This window comes from Camelus bactrianus, chromosome 7, assembly GCF_048773025.1.
Source record: "Camelus bactrianus isolate YW-2024 breed Bactrian camel chromosome 7, ASM4877302v1, whole genome shotgun sequence".
Taxonomy (NCBI): Eukaryota; Metazoa; Chordata; class Mammalia; order Artiodactyla; family Camelidae; genus Camelus; species Camelus bactrianus.
The window spans coordinates 17,525,820-17,552,712 of record NC_133545.1 but is presented as its reverse complement, the minus strand read 5'-3'; the positions used below and the strand labels follow the sequence as shown (position 1 = coordinate 17,552,712).

General features: G+C 35.4%; 1 protein-coding gene across 5 annotated transcripts in view; it reads left to right on the top strand.

The window, feature by feature from the left end:
- EXOC4 (exocyst complex component 4) overlaps positions 1-26,893 on the top strand; it is a 698,015-nt gene that overhangs the window by 57,423 nt on the left and 613,699 nt on the right. For all 5 annotated transcript variants that reach the window (XM_010947518.3, XM_074367038.1, XM_074367039.1 and 2 more), the window contains exons 5-6: positions 1,883-1,992; positions 20,982-21,225. In XM_010947518.3, the coding sequence (XP_010945820.1) occupies positions 1,883-1,992; positions 20,982-21,225 (354 nt within the window). The remainder of the gene's footprint in view (positions 1-1,882; positions 1,993-20,981; positions 21,226-26,893) is intronic.

Below are 26,893 nucleotides of genomic sequence, written 5' to 3'. Positions count from 1 at the left end.
TCATTATGGAAATACAACATTTATCAAGTCATTTTTGCTATCATTTACAATTGAAATGAACTTCTTCTTAGTTACTCAGTAACAGCGTCGTAGACATCAGGATTCTCCTCTGTCTCTTTGGGCATGTGTATCCAAGGACTAGGGAGGTGTGTAGAGCTAGTTTTCCAGTTGTGAGGAAAATGCAGGTGAAAGAGAATATACCGAGGAGAAAAAAGTGAGAAGACAACAGTAGTAAAGAGATAAGAGATGAATGGATACATTTGTGATCGAATTGATTTTATCATTAGACAGACTGTTATGGCAAATCAGTGGGTTGGAGGCTCTTAAGATAGCTTAGGCACAGAGGACCTTACAGCTTTGTACTGGAGGAAGAGTTACTGGAACTAAGTATGTCAGTTCAATTCTTTCTAAATGGTATTTCTGTTACTTTTATATCTTAAACTTCAGTTGAGATTTCACGTTAATCTGTGAGTGATTCCAACACTTGGAAATGCACGAAGTTTTGGTTTTACTCATATCTTAGTCATACTCGGATCCTCAGCACTGAGTGAAGTGCCAAGCAGGTAACAGATGAGACTTGAATAATGATTCCCCCCTTCCCTGTAAGAAGTGGAAAGGGAGAAGTTAATGACTGGAGATAGTTATGTGAACCACTGTCCTTGGCCTTCAGAATGTCATTAACACTCAGTAAAAATAATACCTTAAAGGATAATTTTGCCCTTTAATGTCAAGTTTGCTTTTCAAAGTTTTCTGAAAGAACATGTTTGTTTTTTTATTAGCTTAAAAATACATGCATATCTGGCACTTTCGTTTCAAAAGGAGTGGTGGGAGGAAGATGGGGATATATTGCTGTGGGGGTGAGGGCAGATGTTCAGACTTGCACACACTTGTATCCCATTTGGAGGAAGCTTTCTTGAAGGTGTAGTCTCGTTCCTGCTGCCCTTCTTCTACAGCCCACTTGGAGACTCACTTCCATGGGTAGCCATTGTTACTGGTGATGTTTATTGGGACTGGATAGAGGTGAGGACTATGGCTCTGACCTGTCTGCCCTTGGAATGTGAGTTACAGAGGCTGTTCTGTTGTAGATGGGATGTAATTGGATGATTCAGCTTCTTCAGGGCAGGGCACAGGTGTTATTTGCCTTGGCATTACCTGCATTCTTGCATTCTTGCACTTAACAGATGCCTATAAATGGGAATTAATGTGAAAATTTGTCTTTTTTTTTTATAGTCTTTGTGTCATTTAAAATTAATGTGTTTTTTTTGGAAACTCTAGAGTTAATTATTAAGAGTTGCTAGGTCTTTTTGGAAAAGGTGAAATGGTTAATCAAATACTGAATTAAACTATTTAAGATGCCTTAAAACATCTTTTATTGGCGTGATTCTCAACTTGATGAAATTTATGAACCTTTTTAAAAGGAAACTAAGTGAATTCCCAGAATATGACAAAAAACCCCCAACAAACTTCATGAGAAACACAAGTTAAACTTAGCTTAACTATTGAAACTTTCAGTTATCATGATCAAGTATTACCTAATCTTTCTTTGCTGATTAATTTTCTAGAGAAACAAAGGAAGCGCTGAAATTGGATGGCATGATCTTGTTATAAGGTGGTCATCCAGATGATCAGAAGATACTTAAACTGATTTTTTTCTTTTAACACAAAGTTGAAATAAAAAGACAAAGTAAAAATACTTGGACTCCTTAAACTACATAATTATTCCTCTGTCTGTGACATTCCTGTTTCCTTGAAATACACTTGGGAGTATAAAGTATAAAGAGGGCTCATGACAAAAAGAAAATGAAAAGGGATGGGCATGAAGTGGGACTGTAGTTGATTTCAGAGAAAGTGGTAAATAACTATTGCTCCTTTCCCCCTCTAGCTCCCTTGTGAAAGATGCTTCTCCTGTTCCCCTGATTGACGTTACCAACCTTCCTACTCCTCGAAAATTCCTTGATACCTCTCAGTTTTCTACTCCTGGAAGCTCAAGTGGTAAGTATTTAATTCTTCAAGCACTCAACTTCTCTTTAGGATGCTGCACTTCCTGGCACAGACCTGGGGAAGCCTGTGAGGGCAGGAGTGGGAGGTCCTGAGGTTAGTGCCTTGGATCCTGTGATGAGCCCATTAACACCCTCGGGGAATAATACAGAAAATGATTGGTTGGGTCTGTCGCAGTATGAGGTTTTTTGTTTTGTTTTTTTTTTTTTTTGAAAAACTGGCAGCTAAATCGGGTCTGTCTGCTGAATCCAGCTGTGTTTTATGTGACCAGCACTACTTGTTTTTCTGAAGTTGAATTTGAATGCTTTTTGATGGAGCATGTTTTTTTTTTGCTTTTGTTTTCTGTTTTCTTTTTGCTGTAACTTCTGTTGCTTCTATTAGTTTTTACCCAGTTACTGCACATACTATATTCCTTGCCTGGACCGTGAGAGCTTTTGAGTGTGTGACCCCGTCCTATATCCTGATGCCTTATATCTTGCAGTGGCCTCCTCACTTCTGTGGTGCCTGTGCGCACACACGCACACACGCACACGATGTGCTTTGAAGCATATCCACAAACGAATCATGTGTCTTCTTGGGCTACCTAATACCCTGTTGAATGAGACAAAGGAGAACCATTTTGGCCTATATTTAAAGTTGGGGGTGTACTGTGCATATGGATGCAAAGATTTAGGGGAATTCTTGAGTGTCTCAGACCTGCCCTATTAGAGAGGGTTCTGCTCAGTGGAGCTCAGAGAGCTTCTGTGCCTCTGCAGACACCTGCTGTGCTTTTGCAGCTTTGGCCTGGGGAGAAGGTGACTGGCTATTTTTGTGGGCTGTCCCAGAGCTGCCTTTGTGTGACAGCCAAAGTTCTCAATGCCCTTTATTTATTTTAAATTTTCAGTTTTACTGAAGTGTTGATTTACAGCATTAGTTTCAGGTGTACAGCAAAGTGATTCAGTTGTATATATATGTACATTTATATATTTTTTCAGATTCTTTTCCATTATAGTTTATTACAAGAAACTGAATATAGTTCCCTGTGCTATACAGTAGGACCTTTTATCTATTTTATATACAGTAGTGTGTATCTGTTAATCTCAAACTCCTAGTTTATCCCTCCCCTTCCTCTTTGGTAACCACAGTTTGTTTTCTATGTTCATGAGTCTATTTCTAGTTTGTAAATAAGATTTGTATATTTTATTGGATTCCACATATAGTTGATACCGTATGATACTTGTTTTTCTGTCTGACTTCACTTAATATGATAATCTGAAGGTCCATCCATGTTGCTGCAAATGGCCTCAATGCCTTTTAAAGAAATAGTAATCTTGATTATCATTGGCTTTTCAGATTAAAAATTAGTTCTTACAGTTCTCACTAGCTTTGTAGCCCTATAGAGCTTGAAGTGATGAAAAGGTAGAAAAATAATTTGGATTCAGTCAATACATTTTGTCAACTAACTGAAAGAGTTTCTTTTGAGAGCCCAACAATATATTGTTACTGGGGCATGTTTAATTACCTTATAAAATACAATTTAATTAAATTTTAGGGTTATTTAGACTTGGAATCTTGAACTTTATTACTTTTACTCTAGGAGAAGCATAGGAATTATTTTATAATAGATTTTTCTATTAGTCTTAGTTACTAATTTTTTTTAAACCCAAACACCTATTTTTATGACCCTTTACAGAGGTTTGTAGCATCTTCCTGGAATTAAAAGCTTTTGTTTTCTCCTCCTTTCTGATGTAGTATTGCTGTTCTTTTGAGTTTTGACACTGCTTTGAGGTGTTATGAAATAGAAAATACGTTTATACTTTTGGTTTGTATTTTACCTCTGCCTTTTGTGGAAATTACCAATTGTTAGGTCTTTTTGTTTTTATAATGTGAATCATTGTTTAGCCTGGTTGTATGAATTTAGTAGATTTTGCTGAGTCAGTGGCCAAGTGAAATAAAAATTTTAATTTCTTTAATAGGGCAGGCGTTTGCAAGTGAAAAGTGCTGTATAGATACTAAATAAGCTGGAAAAAATGCCAATTACTGCAAATTTCAATAGAAACTAATTTGGCACCACCCACTTTTTCTGTTAGGCCCTGTAGTTAGCCTTTGTCACTCAGTGGAGTTCACAGTGACACTCTGACTTCAGCAGTCTGTTCTTCATTATTGGGCATGACTCTTAAAGAACCATGTGGTACATCAGTGGTGTTTGGGACCTATATGGAGACTGCTTGTAGATATGTGTACAAAGCTTTCCTTTTAGAAGAGCTCGTTTCCTTGACTGGAAGACTGTTATCTCTTGATTTTTCTGTGGGTGACAAAGAGAAGGTAGTTAAATTATTACTGATGAAAGTCAGTAGTAGCAGTAGTTAAGATGTGTTTAATTAAGCCTTCTGTCTGTGAAACAATAGAAATAAGTGGTTTACATGAATTAACTCGTTTAGTCCTTGAACAGTCTTATGAACGAGGCACTAATAGCCCCATCTTACAGATGAGAAGACCAAGGTTGAGGGTGGTTAATTGGTTTAAGTTGACACAGCTGACAAATAGGAGAGATAAGATTTCAGATCGAGAGCTGGGTTTCAGAGTGTGCTCAGTTTGTTTTCCCACAAATAAACTAGGTATGCTCTGGATATTAGTTTTCTATTGCTGCTACAACAAATTACAACATAAATGTGTCATCTTACAGTTTTGCAGGTTAGAAGTTTGATACGGATCTCATTGGGCTATTATGAAGATTGTGGACAGAGTTGTGTTCCTAGCAGAGGTTCTGTGGGAGAATCCATTTCCTTGCCTTTACCTATGCCTAGAGGCTATTGCTTCCTTGGCTCGTGGCCCCCTTCCTTTATCTTCAAAACCAGGGATGGTGGGTCACATCTTTCTTGGGTCACATCTTTCTCACCTCCCATCTCTCTGATCCACTCTTCTGCTTCCTCCTTCCTCTCTTGAGGATCCATGTGACTAAGTTGATACCCACCTGAATAATTCAGGGTACTCGCTGTCTCAAGGTCCTTAACTTGAATCACATCTGCAAAGTCTCCTTTGTCATGAAAGGTAGTATATATTCACAGATTCTGGGGATTAGGACACGGATCCCTTTCAGGGGCTATTATTCTGCTTGTCACACTCTGCACCGCTTAGTTTATGACTTCAGTTATTTTTAGGAGCCAATGTATAAAAATTGGACTTTCCTAAAATTATATGTGAAGTCTTTGCGGTTCTAGTCTTCAGGACTATGTTAATCTGGGTCACATCATTAATGGGGATTGTATAAATGAGGAAGATGTAAATTATATAGGGAACTGTGTAAAATGTTACTAAGCACATTTAAAAGTGTGAGGCTGATAAAATATACTGTAACAAAGGACAAAAATTTTGTCTTATTCTTAATAATGAACAGTAAGTCCTAAGAGTCTATTTGTGAAGTGCTCTGCAAGTCAGCCTGAAAAGTAATAGTCATTTTCAGCAGGGAATTTAACATAGGCTCTTAAAGCTCCTCTCTCATCTTGTGAAATAGTAGGATTGAGGGTGTAATCCATTAGAACTGACATTTTTATAGAGGAAGTTCCAATAGGGAATCCCTGGGTAGAATAGATCTCTCATCGGGGTGCCATAAATTAAAGTTGGAGGTGATTTCTGAGAACTTTCAGATGATTATTAATTAAATGAGAATTTTGATGGCTTGCGAATGAGTCATTTTTCAGATGTCTTATTTAGAGGTAGAGATATGAGTGGCCTTTCTGTGAGAGGTTTTTTTCATAGTTTACATGTTACAGTTTGCAAGATACGTTACATCATTCAACTGATACCTGTCATATTTAAGTGTATTATCAGACATTTAAGTTATACAAGCTGTATAGAACTATGTGTATGAATCATCTAATTAAAAATAAAACATTTAATTGCAAAATGCAGCATCAAGGCACAGAAGCAAGCAACCCATTAAGAGAAAAATGATTAACATCTACTTAAGATTCCTACATAATAATGAAGAAAAGCAAAGGCATAATAAAAAACTGAGCAAATAAGTAATGGGCAATTCACAGAAGAGTCCATATACATGGAAAGACTGACATTTATCTGACAGAGGTTAAGTGTCCAGAATATATAAAGAATCCCTATAAATCAATAAAACCAGCAGGTAGAAAAACAGGCAAAAATAGGAACAGACAGTTTGCATAAGAGGACACCTATGCTAGTAAATATATACAAAACTGCATATACACTCTAGTTAATCAAGTGTTATTCTTCAAACTCATTTTACAAATGTGGAAACTGAATCCAGGGAAGTTGAGTGATTGGTCCAGTTTCAGCCAAGATGGTAATTGTTGGAGGCTGGCCTCATGTTGTTCTCACTCTGAATATGTAAAAGATGTATTTTGCAAGCCTTCTTTCTATTCTCTCAAGTCACAGTATTTTGTAATGTGCAGGGAAACTAATGTCTAATTTAGATGTAGTAATTTAACTATAACTTAGGTAAAAAGATGGGAGAAGTATGGAGAAAAGCCAATAATTGTAGTGAAATGTTGGTTTAAGCTTTTGGATTCCCAGTATGTCTTTTCATTTGGCAAATTGCCTTTGGAACATTTTGACTGAGCAATTACTCCCAGGGTACACAGGCATTTCATTTGTGGCTTCTTTATTCATTTTATTCACGTTCCTGCTGGGATTGCTGTGAATATAACTATAATGAAACTGGACTTCTTACTCCTTTTCTTTTTGGTACCAGCATAGGTTAAGCAATAAAACTTAAAGAGAGCACAAATTAAATGATTTTTTTTCTTTTCCTGCTGTTTTCTTGAAGTGTGTTTTATTTTATAAAATCTTACTCTGAGAGTCGATATTTACCTTAAGAATTTTGGGTCTGATATTTTAAAAGTTTTCTCTGTATGGAGTGAAATCTGTGAATCCTAACATAAAAAGAGATGAAGTGTCTATTCTTGGAGCTCACATGTCTAGAATAGTGAAGATCTGATTCTCCAAAATATTGACAGCTTTTGAGCTACTTCTGCCCTCAGGTCAGAACCTCCCTTGATATTTTAAATCAACTGTTCCTAAAGTACCCTTGCATTTGCTCTTATTAAATAACCTTTGTTGATTTCTATAATTGATCAAAAGTAGAGTTGAGGAATATACACAAGGGAGGCAAAATAGAATGAATATTTCAAATGTTTCTAAGTATGAAGCAAGGTCAGAGTTTATTTTATTAAAAGTGTTAAAAAATAATATAGTTTGTGTATATAAATGGATATATAAACTCTTTATAGCATACATAGATAAGCTATGTATTGTTTTTATACAAATGTACAACATATGTGCACCTGTGCATACATACACATAGTAAAAGTATGGAAACATACAGGAAAAAAATAGAAATACAAATACAGGCATACCTAGGAGATATTGTGGGTTTGGTTTCAGACCACCACAGTAAAGCTAATGACACAATAAAGCAAGTCACAGGAATTTTGGGGTTTCCCAGTGCATATAAAGGCTAGGCTTGTATTATACTGTAGTCTGTTAAGTGTGCAACAGCCTTATCTCTAATAAAAACAATGTTACATACTGTAATTAAAAAAACCACTTCATCGTTAAAAAATGCTAACCATCACCTGAGCCTTCAGTGAGTGTTAATCTTTGTACTGATGGAGAGTCTCGTCTCACTGTTGGTGGCTGCTGACGGATGAGGGTGGTGGTTGCTGAAGATTGGGCAGTTTCTCCCGGCTGTGGCAATTTCTTAAAAGAAGACAGCAATGAAGTTTGCTGTATTGATTGACTCTTCTTTCACTTGAACACTTAGAAGCCATTGTAGGATTATTAATCGGCCTAATTTCGGTATTGTTGTGTCTCAGAGAAGAGGGAAGCCCAAGGAGAGAAGGGAACAGTGGGTCAATGGAGCAGTCAGCACACACACATTTACCAAGTCTTCCGTCCTGTCTGGGTGTGGTTGGGGCACACCAAAACAGTTACAGTAGTTACATCATAGATCACTGATCATAGATCACTGTTACAAACACAGTAATAATAATAATGAAAAACTTTAGAAATAGTGTGTGAATTACCAAAATGTGACAGAGTGAACATGAGTTGTTGGAAAAATGGTGCTGATGGACTTGGTTGATGCAGGGTTGCCACAAACCTTCAATTTGTTTAAAAAAAAAAAATGCAGTATCTATGATAAAGTGCAATAAATGAAGCACAGTAAAACAAAGTATGCCTGTATTCTATATTTAATTATTAAAGTATATTTATAATCAATATGCATTATAAAATATGAGTATTACATTATTTATGCATCAGAGATCAATATAACCATCACTCATACACTTCCCACTAGATTAATAAATTTTACTATTTTTCCATATATGCTTCAGTTCTTTTTTTAAAAAAAAATCAAACATTACAGGAAGAATTGCAGTTCCCATGAATGCATGAATTCTTTCCTCTCCCTTCTATCCCAGAGGTTGACTGCTCTTTTGAAATTGTTCTGTATCTTTTTCCTGTATGCTTTCATACTTTTGCTATGTGTATGAATGTATATGTACGTATGTTGTACATGGGTAAATATAGAAACAATACATGTAGTTTATGTATTTGTATATGTATGTTTATAGATCATATATATGTTATATTTGTTTATATATTTGTATATACAAACCATATTGTCTGTTGAATATTTTAAGGCTTAAGTACATTTTATAATTTACTTATTTACTTAATTTGAACTATATAATTTGTTTAATTAACTTATAATTACATAATATAATATGTAGCATTCTACTACTGGAGGTTTTCAGCCAACATTGTGGTTTGTTGTTGTTGTTGTTGTCGTTTTTAATTTAAGTGTAGCCAGTTTATACCAATGTTGTGCTTTTTGGCTTTTCTCATGTGCTATAACTATTAATTTTAACGATTGTACATACAGTGTTTTATTATATAAATGGGTCCCAAGTTACCCATTCCCTTACAGGTAAACCAGGTGTAAGTTGTTTCTAGTTTTCCATTCTCAGGAGCCTTACAGCAATGAGGATTCTTGTACATATTTCTTTAGGACAGAGTTTCCCAACCACTGGGAATGGTTTATAGAAATATCTAGGATCTCAGATTCTTTGACTTTTGGAGTTGGGTTGGGTCTTGGGGCAGTCAGAATCCCTAGGGAAGTCCTTTCTAGTCATATACAGCCACCTCCGTTTACCCTGGTTGTGCTAAGTACTGTTGTTTTCTACGTGTGCCAGAATGCCCAAAAGGTGGGGCAGGGTGCGTGTGTATATACGGATAGGAATATTGGGCCTTGGAAACTTTGCTTACAGTTGCTTTCTGAAGTGATGATACCAGTGAAGGTTCTGCCGAGCAGTGCGTCAGCTTTTGTTTCTCTACTTCTTGCCCTTGAAGTTGGCTTTGTTAGACTTAAATTTTTGCAAAGTGATTTCTGCAGATCCGACAGGTTTTGTGTTTTTAGTTTAAGTTATTGGTTTGCATTTCTCTGGTTTCTAGTGGTGTTGAGCATCTTCCCATGTGTATGGACCACTTGGGTCTCTTTTGTGAATTGTCTGCACAGTCTTATCATGCTGTTCCTTTTCTTAATGTGTGAGAAAGTTAAGTGGATGCTAATAATTGTTGTAAATGAGTTGCTTGTAGGTATCGTCTAGTTAGTTTCTCTTTGTTTTTATTATACAGATGTTTTAGATTTTATTCTAATGTAGTTAAATGTATTAGTATTTTTCTTTGTAATTTGTATTTCTTATGTCTTAAGAAATCCTTTCCTATTATGATTTTGTGAAAAAGCATTTACCTGTCTTAATATTTTATAGGTCTCTTAAGCTATTTGGGGTTGGTTTTTATTTATTTATTTTATGAGGAACAGAATTTTGTTTTCTTATGCATAGCTATTATTCCACCATTTACAGGAGTCCATCCTTCCCCCACTGACTTTAAAATTTTTTTTTAAAAATAGACTTTTTACTTAAAAATAGTTTTTGATTTATAGGAAACTTGCAAAGACAGTACAGAGTCCTACTCATTTTTTTGCACCACTTATGTCATATTTTTACATATGTGGGTTTTCATATGGTCTTTGTTTCACTGGACTGTTGTCTGTCTTTGCACTGATGCCACACTATTTTGATATTGATAGCTTTATTGTTTATTTTGATAAGGGAAATATTCCCATTTTCCTCATCTTCAAAATTATCTAAGCTATTCTTGTCTCTTTACTTGTTCATTTTAGAATCAAGGTGTTAAATCCCATTAAAAAAAAAAAACCCTGTTGGGACTTTGGAATTTCATTTAACTTACGGTCATTTGAGAGAATTATGTCTTTTACTGAGTCTTCCCATCTTGTGGTCTTCATTTAATTCTTTAGATCCGTAAGTGTCTTGCTCATCTTTTGTTAGGTGTATTCCTGAGTACTTTATATATATATTTTTTGTTGTTGTTGTGAATATTTTTTTTTGCCACATTTTCTATTTGCTTGTACTTCTGAAACTTTTACTTTTTTCCTATTGATCTTTTTCCTAGCAATTTTGCTGAATTATTTTAAAAATCAGGATAGTATATTTGAAAAATATTTTTGTATTGCTTCCTGGATTTTGTATGTAAACAGTTATAATGTCTTACTTAAGGACAGTTTTGTCTTTATTTCTTAAAAATTTATTTGTTTCCCCTTCCTTTTCTCTGTTATTTTTTCCATAGCAGGAAAACCTGCAGTTACACGAAGTTGAATAGCAGAAGCAATAGTGGGTCTCGCCTTTAATGGAAATGCCTCTAAAATGTCACCATTCAGTATATTTACTCTTAGTTTTTGACCAGTTATTTCCTCTTATACTGAGTGGGAAGCTATAGATTGTATTTTTTTCCTTTTTTGCTGCCTACTGTGCTATAGAGATGTTTAAAATTTTTTTAACCATGTTTTTCTTTCTTCTTTGAAATGCAGTACATGTTCCAAGCTATGATTCTTGCTTACAGCAATTATTAGGTCTTTGCCAAGTTGTAATTTTCTTCTATCATTCTGTCTACATTTACTAATTGAAATTCTACTGTGATGACGCTCTGCCTCTTCTACATTTATTTATTCATTAATTATATCAGTAAGAATTCATGGATATTTATCTTGTTCTGCAAGTTATAATCACTTGCCACCATTATTTTGTTGCTCAGTTTATCCCAGATTTGGCCATTGGTAGCTCATTCAGCTTGGTACCTGTGTCCTTCCAATATGCCACCATCATTGTTGGATGCTTCCTTACATCTGTTGCCACAAGACATTTCAGGCTCACCTGTACTTCCCCTGTCCTAGCCTTGGAATTAACCGTTTCTCTAATAAGCCCTGGTTCTTTTATAAGTGAATAATACTTAGTGTAACCAAGATCTGTGTTCTAGTTGTAGTCATTACTACTGATGTGTTATTACTGTAGTCCCTCTTAGATGACAGAGGTAGGAAATAACACAAATTCAGGCTTGTGTATTTGTACCTTTCTTTTCTTATTTGCACAATCCTAGCATACACATAATATAATCTCAGAATTGCTAACCCATGAAAAAACAATTTATGTCCCAGTGAAAACCAGATTGATTAACTTGAGTACAGTATTTGTGTGCAGTTCTGTTTGCATACTGTAAGGCTTTTGTTATTTGGTCGAAACAGTCAAAATTAAGTTGCTTAGGCTAGTTCTTTTCTAACTCACTCAGTGTGTTTATGCTACTTACTTGAATACATTTAGATTCGTTTCTTACTATTTGTGTTGCATTTGGGTTCCCCCAGATCCTGGTTGATTTCTTCTTACTTACTTGGGGGGACACTGGAAATATTATTCTGTTCTGAGTGTCAGATTTATGTAAACAGATACGCAGACACATTACCTCCCATTTCTTTTATCCTATTACTAGTCTCCTATTCTCTCTGTTCTGTTTCTACCCATCCCATATAGTTAATCAGTCTCATTAGTTTCTGGTTTATCTTCATAGTATTTCTGCACAAACACAGATAACATGTATCTTTTGTTATACCTGTCTGTCTTCCATGAAGGATAAGATACTATAGTTACTCTCTTAAACTTTGCTGTTTTCACTTTATCCTGGAAATCACTCCACATTAGTTCATACAGATTTTTTTTTTCACAATGACATAGTACTCCACTGGCTTGATTTACCATCATTCAGTTACTCTCTTATGTGTGGATATATAGGTTGTTTTCAATATTTTGCCATTGCAAGCAATGATGCAGTGAATTTGTATTTTCATATTGTTGCAGATTCATCATTAGGGTAAATACCTAGAGAAGGGATAGCTAAGTCAAAAGAGAAGCCCATATAGTTTTTTTTTTTTTTTGAAGTATTAACAGTTCTTCAGAAGAGTTGTACCAGTTTGCATCCCCCACCACCATGGAATGATAGTACTTGTTTTCCCCACAGCCTTATCAACAGAATATATTTTCATACTTAAAAATTTTACCGGTGATAGGTGGAAAATGGTATCACAGTATTGCTTTAATTTGCACTTCTCTAAGAGTTGAACAACTTTTTTTATATTTTAGATCCATTTTAATACTTTTTTTGTGAGTTGTCATTACATTCATCCCTTGGAATCTGCAAGGGATTGGTTCCAGGACCCCTGGGAATACCAAACTCCATGGATGCTCAAATTCCTAATGTTAAAATGGTGCTGAATTTGCATAGAACCTGTGCACACTCTCTCATATACTTTAAATCATCTCTGGACTATTTACAATACGTTATACAATGTAAAAGCTATGTAAATAGTTGTAAATACAGTGTAAATGCTATATAATCAGTTGTCAGAATGAATCAAGTTGAAGTTTTGCTTTTTGGAACTCCCTGGAATTTTTTTCCCCCAAATATTTTCTGTCCACTGTTGGTTGAATCTGTGGATGTGGAACCCATGGATCTGGAGGGCCGACTGTATGTCTTTTATCCATTTTTAAATTTTATTTTTAATCTGCTAATATGATACATTAGTGGGTTTATTAATACTGAACCAATTTTTCATTCCTAGAATAAATCCCTCTTAATTGTGTTGTATTATTTTCTCAGTGTAGTGTTGAATTCTGTTTGCTAATATTTTGTTTAGTATTTTTGCATAGGTTTTTATGAATAATATTGGCCCATAGTCTAAACCTTACTAGATTTTGGTTTCATTGTAATAATATGCTTCATAAAGGGAATTAGGATATTTTCCTTCATTTTCAATGCTCTATAACAATTTATGGAGCATTGGGGCTGTCTGAGTTTTGAAGATTTTAGGAATTTCCCTGTGAAACCTTTTGGATCTGGTACTTTTTTATTATTTGACTTTTTATTTTTTCAATAGTTTTCTGTTTCATCAATGTAAATTACTCTCTTAAGCATTCTGTCTCTAGTGGGATCAATTTTAGTAATCAGTATTTCCCTAGGAAATTATTAATTCTATTTATTTGTTCATTTTATTCATGTAGAGATCTACTAAGTATTTTCTTACGCTTTTGAAAATTTCTTTTGTTTCCTTTTTGTCTTTTTTTTTTTTTGGTGTTGTCTGCCATTTCTTCTTGATCAGAGTAGCAAATGGTTTGTATATTGTGTTAGTTCTCCTCCCTGCCACCCCCCAAGTAGTAACCAGGATTTTGATTTATTGACTAGGTCTGTTTTTCTGTTCTCTACCTCATTTTTTGCTTTATCTTTATTTTTTCCTTCTTTGTCCTTTTTTTTTTTTCTAAGTTTGTAATTAAAATCATGTACTTTAATTCTTTCAGTTTTACTGATCAAAGTGTTTAATGATACGAAGTTTTCTCTCATCACTGCTTTAAATGTATCCCATAGGCACATTATCATTAAAAAGTTGTCTTATTTCAGTTTTTATTTCCCCTTTCATCCAAGCATTTTTTGTAGAAGAATTTTAAATTTAAAAATGAAAGGGTCTTTTGTCTTTGTTCTGTTTTTTTGAATATTTTCTAGCTTTATTGCATTGAATTCAGTGTGTTGCTTATAATAATTTTTCTTTATAGAACTCACTGACATTTCTTTGTGACTTAATATATGATCAATTTTTTTGAATGTACCAGGGGTGCTTGAGATGATGATGCATTTTCTGTTATCATATGGAGGGTTTGATACGTATTCATGAGAGCCATCTTAATTATGTTGTTTAATTACGTTGTTTAGGTTTTCTATCTCCATTCTTATTTTTAGTGTGTTTTTCTTCTATGTCTCTTTGCATCACCTGAAGTTGTTATTTACCAATGGTGGTTGCTATTTTATTTGGTGTATGAATATATAGTCATAAGTGTTGTAGTTTCATCATGAATTGTGCCTTTTGGCATTAAAAGTGTCCTTAATTGTCATGGGTAATGTTTTTTGACTGGCATGCGTTTGTTGATCTTATAGTTTTAGCCCCACTAAATTGGCTTCGGTACATGTATAGCGTATATAGTTAGGCCTTGTTTTGTAAGCCAAATTGAAAACCCTTTTTTTAATAGATGAGTTGAATCCATTGATATGTATTGATATGACTGATAACACTTTTTCTCAACTACTATCATAGTATTTTATAAATATGTGTATTATGTTATGTATGCTATGTCTTTCTCTCTGAGATACGTGTTCTTTGCTCTTGAACTTAAGCAGAATTTTTTGGTTGTTTAGGAAGTTTTTCCCTTAGTAGTTGTCTTTTAATGTATGCCTTTAAAGAATGCTCCTAGCCCCCTTTTTTCTTAAACCTTTACTTTCAGATTTCTGTTTTTATTGGTATCTTTTATATCTCATCTATTGCCCACAGGCTTTTTGCTGAAATTTCCTAGTTGTCTTTCAGTTGGATGAAGTTCATCATCTAAAAAAATCCCTCAAGAAGGGCTCATGGGTGCAGGGTTCCTTCATTTGAAAACTACCCCCCCCCCACACTTTCCTATGGCCTTGATACTTACAACTTGAGGGGATATAGAGTCCTTGGTTTACACTTTCAATTATTGAATTTTTAAAAAAAATGTGATTTCATTGTTGTCTTCCTTTGTGTGCTGAATGAACATTTTTTTTAAATTTTTTGTTTTTTTTTTTGGAGGCACTGGGAATTGAACCCAGGACCTCATGCATGCTAAACACATGCTCTACCACTGAGCTATACTCACCTCCCTGCTTTATGAAAATTCTGATGCCTAATTTTTTTTTTCCTTTGTAAGTTACTTAATGCTGTAGGCCTTGAGGATTTTTTAATCTTGGGAGTTTGGTAGTTTTAGTAGGCTGTGTCTTGGAGTTGATTTTTGGGAGTTCATTTTCCAAGATAATCAGTCAGCTGTTGTTTTATTATGTGCATTCACAATTAAAAAAATTTTTTTTGTTAAGTTTTCTTGGTTTACAATTTTAAGTGTTCTATTGTTTGCTTTTCTTCTTTATCACTTATTTTTTTCTTTGCCTGTCTTCCATTTCCACTACTTTCTCTTTTATCTTTTCATTTATTTTTAAAATCTGCCTTTTATTCTGTTTTGGTTTTCTGTATTTTCTCAATATCCTTTATAATACACTCATTTGAGTCTCTTTTCCCTTGGGTATTTTGTAATTTATCTTCATATCTGAGAAAATTTTCTTTTTCTTCCATCTCTTTTCACACTTTGCTTTTGATTGTCCATGTCTGTTTCTAGTTTTTGAGTTTCTGATTCAAGGTGACTTTCTATATCCCCAAATTCTTGTTAGAGTATATGAATTCCACCTGGAGTGTTGTCTTCTGGTTTTCTTGTGCTTCATGGTTGTTTTATTGGAGGGAACTTTCCTCCATCGATGTGCATTGGGTTTTTTTGTAATACTCTCATATGAATCTGTTCATTCTTTTTGTTTATTTTTATGATACCGAGGTGTTTTTTAGGATTCCTAGCTCATTGGCTCCCTCTTCTGTCATTATAGCAAACTCCAGACACTTCAGTGGACTTTTTATTTGTTTTGGTGGTGGGGGAAACTTGTTTGTTCTCTGATTTTGAATCTCTTGTCTTGTACGGTCCTGAATTTTCTCTTTTTGCTTCTTTCTCTCTTCACCATCCAGTAGCAAAAATGCATTTTTCTCTTCCTTTTTCTCTTTTTTTTCTCCTTCAGAGGCTATGTGTTTCAAACACTGCTCTTTCAAATTGTGTCTGCCTTTAAGTCCCTTCCCCATAGTTTATGCTCTTATCTGCTTGGATCTTTGTTATATTTTTAGTAGCCTCCTCTCCATTGGTTGCTATTCCTTGACCTACAAAGGTACATCTTCCTTCCTCTAGGTGAGATAATGCACATCAATTGTTGTCCCAAAGAAAGTTGATTCAACACAGATGTTAGTTTTGTTTTTATCCTAATAGAGGATTCCACTCTACCTTCTCCCCAAACAAACACACCATCATTTCCCCCTTAGCCCACTTTCGCTATGGAGGGGCCAGTGCATATTCATTGTGTTTTCAAAAATCACTTCAGTGGGGGGGGGGGGGTTCATCTCCACCTCTAGTTGAAACTATCCCCGTGCTGAGGCTGTAAAATCTCTTAGCTCCATGTAAATGATCGCCCCAAATAGCAGTTGGCAATAGCTTTTGGCAGCCTCCTTTCAGGAATGGGGTGTTATATTGTCTGTAGCTTTCTTTAAAGTAATTTAATCTGCACCTTAGGGGTGCTTAGTTAACATTTTTGAAATACCTTAATCAGGAACGCACAATGTAGGGGTAGTTAGTTAACATTTGAAAGACCCTGATCAAGATTCTATACTCCAGAGGCAACCAGTAAGTCAGATACTGCTTTCTCAATCTGCACCAGTGGGCGCGTTAATTAGAATAAAAGATGTTGGAAGTAATTTTTCATTGGTGAACCGAGCGGTATTTAAGATCAGTAGTTGACCAAGTACCTCCACTGGGATGTGAATGGAGGATAAGGCTTTGATAAGGCTAGTAGCCTACCAGGGTAGCCCTAGGGCTTGGTTTGGTCCTGTGCTTGCCGCCCTTAATGGTCAGCTCACCTGGCCAGTAGAGCATATTAAGTCTCGGTAACCCTCCATGGGCCAAATCCTACCTGCATTTGCCTGTTTCTCCCTCCACAGCTCATAGGACTCACACTCTGACCTGAGTTGTTTGTATTTCTTGACTACCGAGATGTTACTCTCAATTTTGAGCCAACTATTTCTTTTTAATATCTTAATTTATATCTTAGGTATAAGTAAGTGTGTTTTGAGCAGATTGGAAATCTCAAGTATGAATTTAGAGTGCCATTTTGATCAGAAGCCCAAGAATTATTGCTAAGTGGTAACTTTCTTGTTATTTTCTAGTTGAGAATATTATCAGTGTTCTGAGACCAGGCTCCCATCTGCAGGGGCGGCAGCATTGTGGTTGTGTAAATTCTCTTGATACTTTGTGGTCTAATTAGGCTTAGTCGTTTTTTGAAGGCTGCTTTTTATATTGAATGTGTTCAATAGTAGCAGACATTTCTCCTCTTATAATAGGGCTAATGTTCTTGAATACAACATGTGAGTTAAGTTCTGTAGGTTGAAATCATATTTATGAACTTCACATAACTTAGGTACCATGCATAGTGTCAGGAGAGACAGCTCCAGGAGTTTCTGTAGTAAATACTAATATCTCTTACACCTTAGTTAACATGTATAAATATAAATGATAAATGAAATAATATAACACATTCAATAAGAAGTAAAAGTGTGTTACCAGGACCCTTATCTTCTGCAGCATGATGATGTGTGTAGGGTGTGATGTGTGTTACTGATCTGGTCTTACCAAACATCCTGAGGTTGAGAGCAGCCGTGGACTGCTCTAGTTTGCTTTCTGTACTCACTAGGAAACAAAAAAGTAGTTGACTTTTAAAAGCTATTTAGCTGCATAAGTGGATTAGTCACCTCAGCTTATTTGTTATTTTTTAAGTGGGCTCCTATAATATAGGTATATATAATTAGCGATAGGCCTTGTAGCCAGAGATATCTTAAGTTGAACTGTAGTTAATAGAATCATGGAATTAGGGAGCTTGAAAAGACCTGAGATACCATCTGGTTAATCCTTTCATGACGGCCAGAGTGTCCTAGTTAAAATCTCCTTCCATGATTCCACAAGGACACGATTTCCAGCCACTTAGGCATATATACCTATATATCTGTATCTGTCTGTCTCGTGTCTGTTTATCCATCTTTCTAGGCGTGTGTGTGTGTGTAAATAAGAAACAACTGGGGCCAGTAGGATTTTAGTAGAAATAATTTGTTAAAGAATATGAAAGTCTTTTTTTTAACTTTGACTTGTATTAGGTAGAATTGTTACAATTTGACTGCATGTATATAATATATTGCATGTAAATACATAGACACAATATACTGCACGTATTTTTAAAAATTTACTTATATGTACTGTTCATTGTTTCTAAGAACATTTAGAGCTTTAGCTTTTTGAACTTACATAGTTATCAAAGGAATAAAGCCAACTACTGAATAAGAATTCATTCAAAAAAATATAAAAACCCACTGTTAACAGCAACATTATTTATAATTGCCAAGATAAGAACATGAAAGTCTTTTAATAGCACTGTCCTATCAGTGAAAATCTTCAAAACCAGATTCCAGAAATCCTCACTTGATAAGGTCCTCAGATAAAAAAAAAACACATCTAGGAGAATTGGGAAAGGGGGTAAAGTATTTCTAATTTTTAAGTATTCTAAAACCTGCACATTGAGTAGATACTATAGCAATAGAGAGAATGATTTGAGGTCTGTTAGTTTGGAAATAGGTATATTTTGTTTTAATGGTAGTGTGAGGCCTTAACAGAATTTCAGCTAAATTATTTTTGTACGAGGCTTTCTACTGTAAGTGCCAATAATTCTATCTGACCTTACAGAGATTTTGTGATTACTAGACTGGTCTTCATGGTTGATTATATTATTCTTTTAAATTGCCTTTTAATTTTCAGCTGATGTAAGTGAAATAGATAATGTAAATTAATTAATATTGGCTCTGCTCAATGTTTATGCTCTAGGAGATTTCAGGAGACAAACAGAAAGTTAAGGTGGTAAACAAATGTGCCATTTGGGGCTGTGGCATTTTATTATTCATACTTTGCTTATTTGCTATTTTTTAATAGGCTATCTATCATATTAGAATGCATGTAAGTAGCCATATGCCACATAATCTAGGGGCTTAATGAATTCAGCTATATTTATCTCATCACCCATCATTCTTGCAGCAGGCGGCTATGATGTTCAGGTGGCCCTTTGCATGTGTCCTGTCTGTGACTCATATGTGCTCTTTTGTGAAGATCATTTTGTCTCAGCTGAATTTCTGTTACTTTCCTTCCTGAAGCTCTGCTTATAGTTTTGCTTCATTTTCCCTGCCTGACATGCTGAATTTCGATGTCTCCCTGGCTGCTAAGTACTTTTCTTTTCCCCTGTTGGGGTTGGTTTTGCAGGATGGAGTAATTCCGTGGCTGGAGGTGTCTAGTTCTTCATGTGGAAAGCAAAACCAGTGACTAAAATGTCTGTCCTTGGAATGTCACATTTGGAAATATCGATGACTTTTTTTGATTTTCCTTTAGAATTGTCAAGTCAGTTATAGGCTTAAGACTTGATTTTACTCCCAGTTTGCTAGTATTAAAATTTATAAAACTAAATATCAAATCCTTAAATGCCCTCTTCATTGTGAAGAAAACCATATGGATTTAGTTATTCTCTGTGCTTCTCTCTCTTGTTGGGAGGCTTCAGGGGTCTAGTGAGTCTAAGAAAGACAGCAGTATTATGAATAAATATGTAGAGGACTTAATCACTTAACAACAAACTTGTGTAAGTAATTAGATCATTCATACATGTCATGTCACTAAATGAACATTAAATACTCATATGTAAGTGCATTTTATGAGTTGAGAGCAAAAAAGACATTGAGGAGAACATGTCATCTGAAGTAGTGGTTTTTAGAGACTTCACACGCTGGTTATGAAGATTTACTCCATGTGCAGGGATATTTTCATTCTTCCCTAAATAAATAAATTTCAAAACATGCTAGTGGTGCCGAACAACTCCGAGTGGGTTGGTAGTATAGTTGAGCTTGAATCTACAAAAGAAAAATGGATGCATTCTTTTAGGATACCACGTTTTAAAACCTTTCAGTTATTTTGAGGTGTGGAGGAGAGGGAAGGGTGGGCAAACTTTATGAGGGTCTGTCGTTAGACTTGTACTCAGTCTTTGCTTTTGTCTGCCGTAATCCAGCCATTTGTAGAAGGAAAGAGTTACTTTTAGAGTTACTTTACTTTAACATCTCCCCAACTCCCTACAGGGGTTAAGAACTACCGTTAAAGGCTGTGTCTTTCATTCCCAAACCAGATGGTAGTTGAAAGATCTGCAGAGACTTTTGACATATAATACTACTCAGAAAACTTCCATGGATTAGCAAGACCTGACTTCAGTAGATAATGATGTTGTGTTAGACATATGTTTAAAGAAAAATAGAAGGTTCTTCTATGTTTATGAAATACTCTGCATTAGTCTTTTCCTCACAGTCTTGTCTCACTTGTACATATTATTTTTCCTTTCTTTTTCTTTGCTCTTTTATCATTTTTTATAATTTTAACTTATTTACCTTTTCTTTTCCACATGTATTTATTGTCTTTTCAAGCTATGTATCTCTGCTAACTAATAAACAGGAATTTGAGACTGTGGTCTGGCTCTTTAAAATTCTCTCGCAGCACCAGGTATGGCATTTTATAAACAGAAAATGCTTAATAAATATCATGAACCAGCTGACTCATTGTGGAAGTGGTTGTCTATGGAAAACTCTGGAGATTTGCTTACTTGCTTTTAATTGCTTCTACCTCTTACTAACTGATGGGTATGATTTGAGGAATGTAACTGTGTGTGTGTGTGTGATTTTTAGATAGCTACTAGGTAAATACCATTTAATCACACATTTAATTGAAAAACTTTTCTGATTCCTTTAAGAGCGTGATCTCAGTTTTTAGACCCATTCTGTGTTTGAATTTGGTAATGGAATCTCTGGCTATTTTTAATTTTCTTTCTTTTTTTTTTTTAACCAGTGAAGGAGATAAACCTCCAGGACATCAGGGAGGATTTGGATTTGGATCCCGAGGAGAATAGCACTCTTTTTATGGGCATCCTCATCAAGGGGCTGGCCAAACTGAAGAAGATCCCAGAGACAGTGAAGGCAATCACAGAACGCTTAGAGCAGGAGCTGAAGCAAATTGTGAAGCGGTCTACAACCCAGGTGGCTGACAGTGCCTATCAGAGGGGAGAGAACCTCACGGCCGAGAACCAACCAAGGTAGGTGGGAGTGTGCTTTGTGTCTTTGATAATTGTGTTTACTGTGCCTTTTCTAGGGTAGGGGTAAGTAAATACCTTAGGTTGATAATTTCTTGAACTTGGGATACTATGGCCCATACAAACTCAGGTTGGTGAAAACCACTTGAACAGTCATAGTTCAGTTGGTTTTTGATTTAGTTGAGAAGTTTTAAAGCATATTGTCCATGCAAAAAATGTGGCAATTATTGAATATTTCTTGAGTACTACTAAATGCTGTTCAAGGCAATTTATGTGTATTATTTCTTTCTCAATATAACTTTGTGAGCTACTCATTTAGTATCCACATTTTACAGTTAAGGAAACTGGGGCTCAGAGATTGAGTAATTATCTCAAGGTCACAGAACAAGTGGCCAGTCTTGGAGTTAATGCAAGTCCATGGTCTTCCCTCTGTCCCATGCTTTCTTCTTTAATGTGTGGTGATATTTGCCAATAGGCAAATCAGTCTCAGAAATTCCTCTATCTACTTAAATCAACTAATAAGGCTTGGACTTCCTAGTTCTTGCTTCATAAGGGGAAAATCGAAATTGTATTCTGATCCTAACTCTGTCTTGACTGTCACACATGGGGAGATTACATCTGCCAAACGAGAGCTTAGGGCATGATACACTAATGTTCTCTGACGGTGGGACAAGATATTTCAAATTGAGGCTTTTGTAGAAGATCCAAGATTCACTCTACATGGGTCTCAGTTCCCTCTTTCCCCTTCACTGCTCTTTCCCCAGGGCCCTTTCTGTACATCAGATATGGGCAAGGCAGGAATTTGGCACTGGAGGGGAAAAGGCCAATGGAAACTCTAATTTTATCTGAGAACAAAGGGCAGAGTAGAACATGTCTTCTCAGGTGCTCAAATATTGTGAGTTCCTGGGAGGTGCTAGACAGTGTGTGCTAGACAGGGATCATAATTTTGTTGACATGTTAAGGAAATTTTACTGTTTGTACTTAGGGCTTTACAATTTTTTTTTTAAAAGAAGATAAGCAAATTTAAGGAGAAATAATAATAGCTTATTTAGTATGAAATTCCCCAGACTTCGATATTTTTGAAGAAATCTAATGTATTCTCTTTACATTTTCTATATTCTTCTGTTATTCTAAATAACATTGATTTTAATTACACTTAAAGATTCTTTAAAACTTAATTCCCTTGTAAACTTCATTCAGAAGTACGATTGGTGAAGAAAACATTCTCAACCCCTCTTTTGCCATAGAATGTTTCAAAGCACATGCTTTGACGAGCATGGGTTTTGGAGTCGAGCAGACCTGCCTTTGAATTCCAGCTCTTTAATGGAGGAGAATAATACCTGTCTTACAAGCTTCCTTGTATTAGGCAAGGTCATATGGTTAGAGCTTGGTAGAGTTAGAGCCAGTGAGTACTATTACTTGCATACGTGTGTATTCGAACACATACCTAAGTTTTATTTATTTATTCTTGGTTCCTTCCTCAACTCCCCTGGTCTTTGATCACTCACATTGTGATGCAGGGAGGCTGGGAGTGGTTCTAAGTTGAACTTCGCTTTTCTTCTTTGCCTGGTGCCTGAATTTTCATGAATATCTTTTGCCCTCTTCAGAATGAACACTCCAAAGTTCTGGTTTGCTATTTGCCCCATTGCCGCAAATCCCTAGGTGAAGACACTGCACTTTCATAGGGAAATAATACGACTATAGTATATATTGGAAATAAAATGAAAAGGGCATGGATCAATAACTTTTCTGCAGATCTCATTACAGTATCCTTAAAAGCAGCATGTCTGTCTTTCATAGGATTTTGACCTCTTCCTCTTCTGTTCCCACAGCCCCTTCCCAAATTCACAAGTGGAAGTTACAGCAGTAGAAGTGGAAGTTCAGCATACTGCCCCAGGAAATAATAAATGTTTCTCTATGAGGAATGAGTCAGCAGGAGGGTTTTTTTTCCTCTTGAAGTTTTGATTTTTTGTCAGTATTTTAAAGGCTTCTGTAGGCAGGATGTATTGAACACTGGCAAGTGAACCAGGTGTCTGTCTTGATTTCATGTCTATAACATGATTCCATTTTATAAAAGGTACAGATACGAAGTTTTGGGCCCAAACTCTTTATTATGAGATAAAATAGTACAGAGAAAGCAAATATTTAGACTGAACCATTCTTTTTGAAAGCCAAAGATGAAATTCTTGGGTTGGGGTTCCAAATGACTGATAAATTTGAGCTCGTCTGTGGTGGCTGGGTGCCCACAAATGCTTTAAAACTCTTTGAGAATTAATTACCTGGGAAACTTCATTCAAGAGTGATTGCATTGTTGCTTCTAGAGATTTAGAACTGTAGGAAGGATATTGCCAGATTATCCTTGAGGCTTGAATGGTAATTTGTGTTAAACTGTACTGGAAGGTGTTGGTGACATTATTTTAAGGAGAGGTAAAGTCACATTATTTTGCATTATTATTATTATTGTTATTGTTGCTGCTGTTGTTATTATTATTATTATTATTAACCATTCAAAGAATCTTATGCTAGAGGTATAAGAGCCTGTTTTCTGTTAAAAAAAAAAAAAAAGTTGGAGCATGAGCAAAAAGAACCGTAAATCCTTCAAACATGATTCTCTCACTCACCCCATGAAATAACCTCTTCCAAATTGAGACCGTATAAATGCTGCTCTGAGTTAAGGTACTGGTATTGTAACTTTCCCTAAAAGTTTCATTGTTCAACATCATCTTATTAAATGCATTCTGGTTGTGATGCATTGCAGGCATATTTTCATTTGTCTTTATGTAAAGAGAGTTAATGTTGTGTGCTATTTTTCTAGAGAAGTAGAAGAAACCAGACTGGTGAATTCGGTTTCGCTTTCGCTTCCTTCAGAAGTGGAATACTTTCACAGCCAGTTTTCAAATATCACTTTGGTCACCCACTTATTTTATTTTTGACCACCTCAAACTATTTATAGGAGAAATACTTTGTCTTTCTGGTCTTTTATTGTCTTTTGTCATAAACCTCTGTTTACTATGAAAGGAAGATATTTAACTACTCTTGTGAACTTGACAAACATTAGGGTAACACTTGCTTTTTTAATCTCCTAGAACCACTTGCCACCCATAATTTCCTCAGAAAGGCAGGCAGTGTCTTCACTTTCAGACAGCTCATGTGGTCTGCAGCCTGTGCAGTGCATGACCAGTTTCTTCAGATCCTGCTGCCTGATTATTGATTCTTTCTGCAAATCTAGCTCATGAGCATTTGCCTACCAATTTTGTTTCAAAGGTGCTGGAGGAAGGGCTCTAATATTGAACAAATAAGAAAAGCAAGAGGGATACATGGAACAAAGTCTTAAAGGTGTTGCATCCTGTCACGAATATGGGAGAGAGAAGAATGTGGGAAAAGAGAAAGATTGGCATATGTGTAACAACTATTTGACTTATTTGGAAAGTTTAAACGTGCAAGCAGACCGGGGAGGTGCTGGCGGCCTGCTGCAAGTTGGTAAAACTGTGGGTCTGGAAGAGGCAGAAGGGTTGAAGGACTGGACGCCATGGTTGCCAAGGGAGACCTTTTCCCTGTGGGAAGGAGACCATTTTGCGATGTTTCTTGATCTCTATTATGGATGAAGGAAGATAAAGTGTCTGACATAAAAAGCAGAGAACGTTGCATATTCTGTGCTCACTGTGATAGTGAAGAAAGATTCATGGAGAACTACAGGAAGGAAATACACTTTCATGCTAAAAGTAGTTGTGTTTGGATCGTAAGATATGATAGGTTTTCTCTCCCTCTGTTTTGGAACTATTATTAAGTTGTAGTGAAAAATAATTTCATTATTTAAGAATTAATTTAAAGTATTACTCAAGTTATTTTAATCGGAAGAAATCATTAAAAATGGAAATGCTGATTGGGGGTATCAGTATGGAAAAACAGTAATACCTGTTTGCAGACCAACTGGATTATGTTCATTAGATTACTTTTAATGGTGTGTGTGTGTTTTCTGGCTACTGCTAGAATGGAAGCTTCAAGAGAAGAGAGAATTAGTTTGCCTTATTCAGCACCTTATGTCCAGAGTCCAGCACAGTGCCCACCAGACCCATAATAAATATTTGTTGAATGAAAGAATGAATTCCGCATACATTGAATATCTGCCATGGACCAGAAACTGGGCTAAAATGCCAAACAAATAAGACATGGTCCCCTTTCCTCATGGAGTTTAAAGTCTAGAGGAAAAGAGGGGCATTAATCAGAGAATGATCAGGTAACTGTGTTCTTACAACCGTGTTAAGTGCTGTAGAGGAAAGACAAAACGTGCAATGGGAGCACGTAACCATGCGGGCCCGATCTGCTCTGTGTAGGTGGGCGTTAGGGTGTGTCTTGTGCAGGTGTTTTTTAAAAATAAAATGAGGCAGCTTTTACTGCTGTTTTATATTAGTTGTAGTTAGCAAGCTCCATTAATTTGATAGCACCTATGAGTTACTCCTCTAGTTGTGCAGTTAGCATGACATTGATGTATAAGATGTGAGAAGGAAAGCCTCTCAGTTCTTGATAGGACATTTTCAGAGTTTTTGCTGATTGAATTTTGTGGTTGATTAGATTTTGATAATTATTGCCAAGTGTGCTTTTCTTAAGAAATAATACCAAGTTTTCATGTCATCAGTAATGTTTGAGGGTTCCTATATTCCCTAGTAAACAGATTGTATTATTAAACATTTTTATCTTTGTCAGTCTGGTGGGTGAAAAGTGGTATTTCCAAGATGGTTTTGATTTGTATTTTTAGAAAAAAATTTGAGGTTAAACCTATTTATGTAAAAAACAGTGTATTGTTATGCTATCTGGATTATATCTAGATACATTATTTCAAAATAATCTGGGTTGAGGGTGAGTGTAGATTCAGCTAAAATAAGATCAGTGATAAATGATGCTTATTGAAGCAGGTGATAGGTATAGGATGGTTCATTCTCCTATCCTAAAAGTTGACTTGTTTAAAATATGAAATTTTCAATAATAGTGTTCAGGTAATGTTTTATTTCCTTTCCAATTATGTATTTTCCCAGCATATTTGTCTTTTTTATTGATTTGCAGGAACTCTTTATATATTAAGAAAATTAGTTCTTTGACATCTATATTGTGATTTCCTCTTAGTTTCTTTCTCTTTTGACTTTATGAAGTTTAATCATGTAGTCATTGTTTTTATTTTTATGAGGGTGTATTTATCAGTGTTTTATGGTTTCTGGTTTTTGTGTCAAGCTTAGGTCTTCCTTATTCTTTGATTATAAATAAAATTTCGCAAACTTTCTTCTACTATGGTCTGAATATTTATATTTTTGATACATCTGGAATCTGAAGGAGTGGCCATACTTCTTTTAAACAGATGTAACAATTACTATACTATATTGTACACTTACTACACTATATTGTAACAGTCTTTATACCCTTTTCATTTCTGCCTCTTGTTATATAATTGATGGTGTGTTAGATGAATGCTTGTGGAATATCTCTAACATTGAATCATCTGCTTTATAGTCATGCTTTTTTTTTTCTTCCAAGGTTGATATTTGCCTCATTTCCTAAAACTCTCCCCACCGCCCCAGGTTTCTCAATCTATGAAGGCTGTAGATTTCTAGAAATAAATTGAATTACTGTTCTAAAAGTTGGAAAAGTATACTTTAAAAATATTTAAAAAATTCAGAGT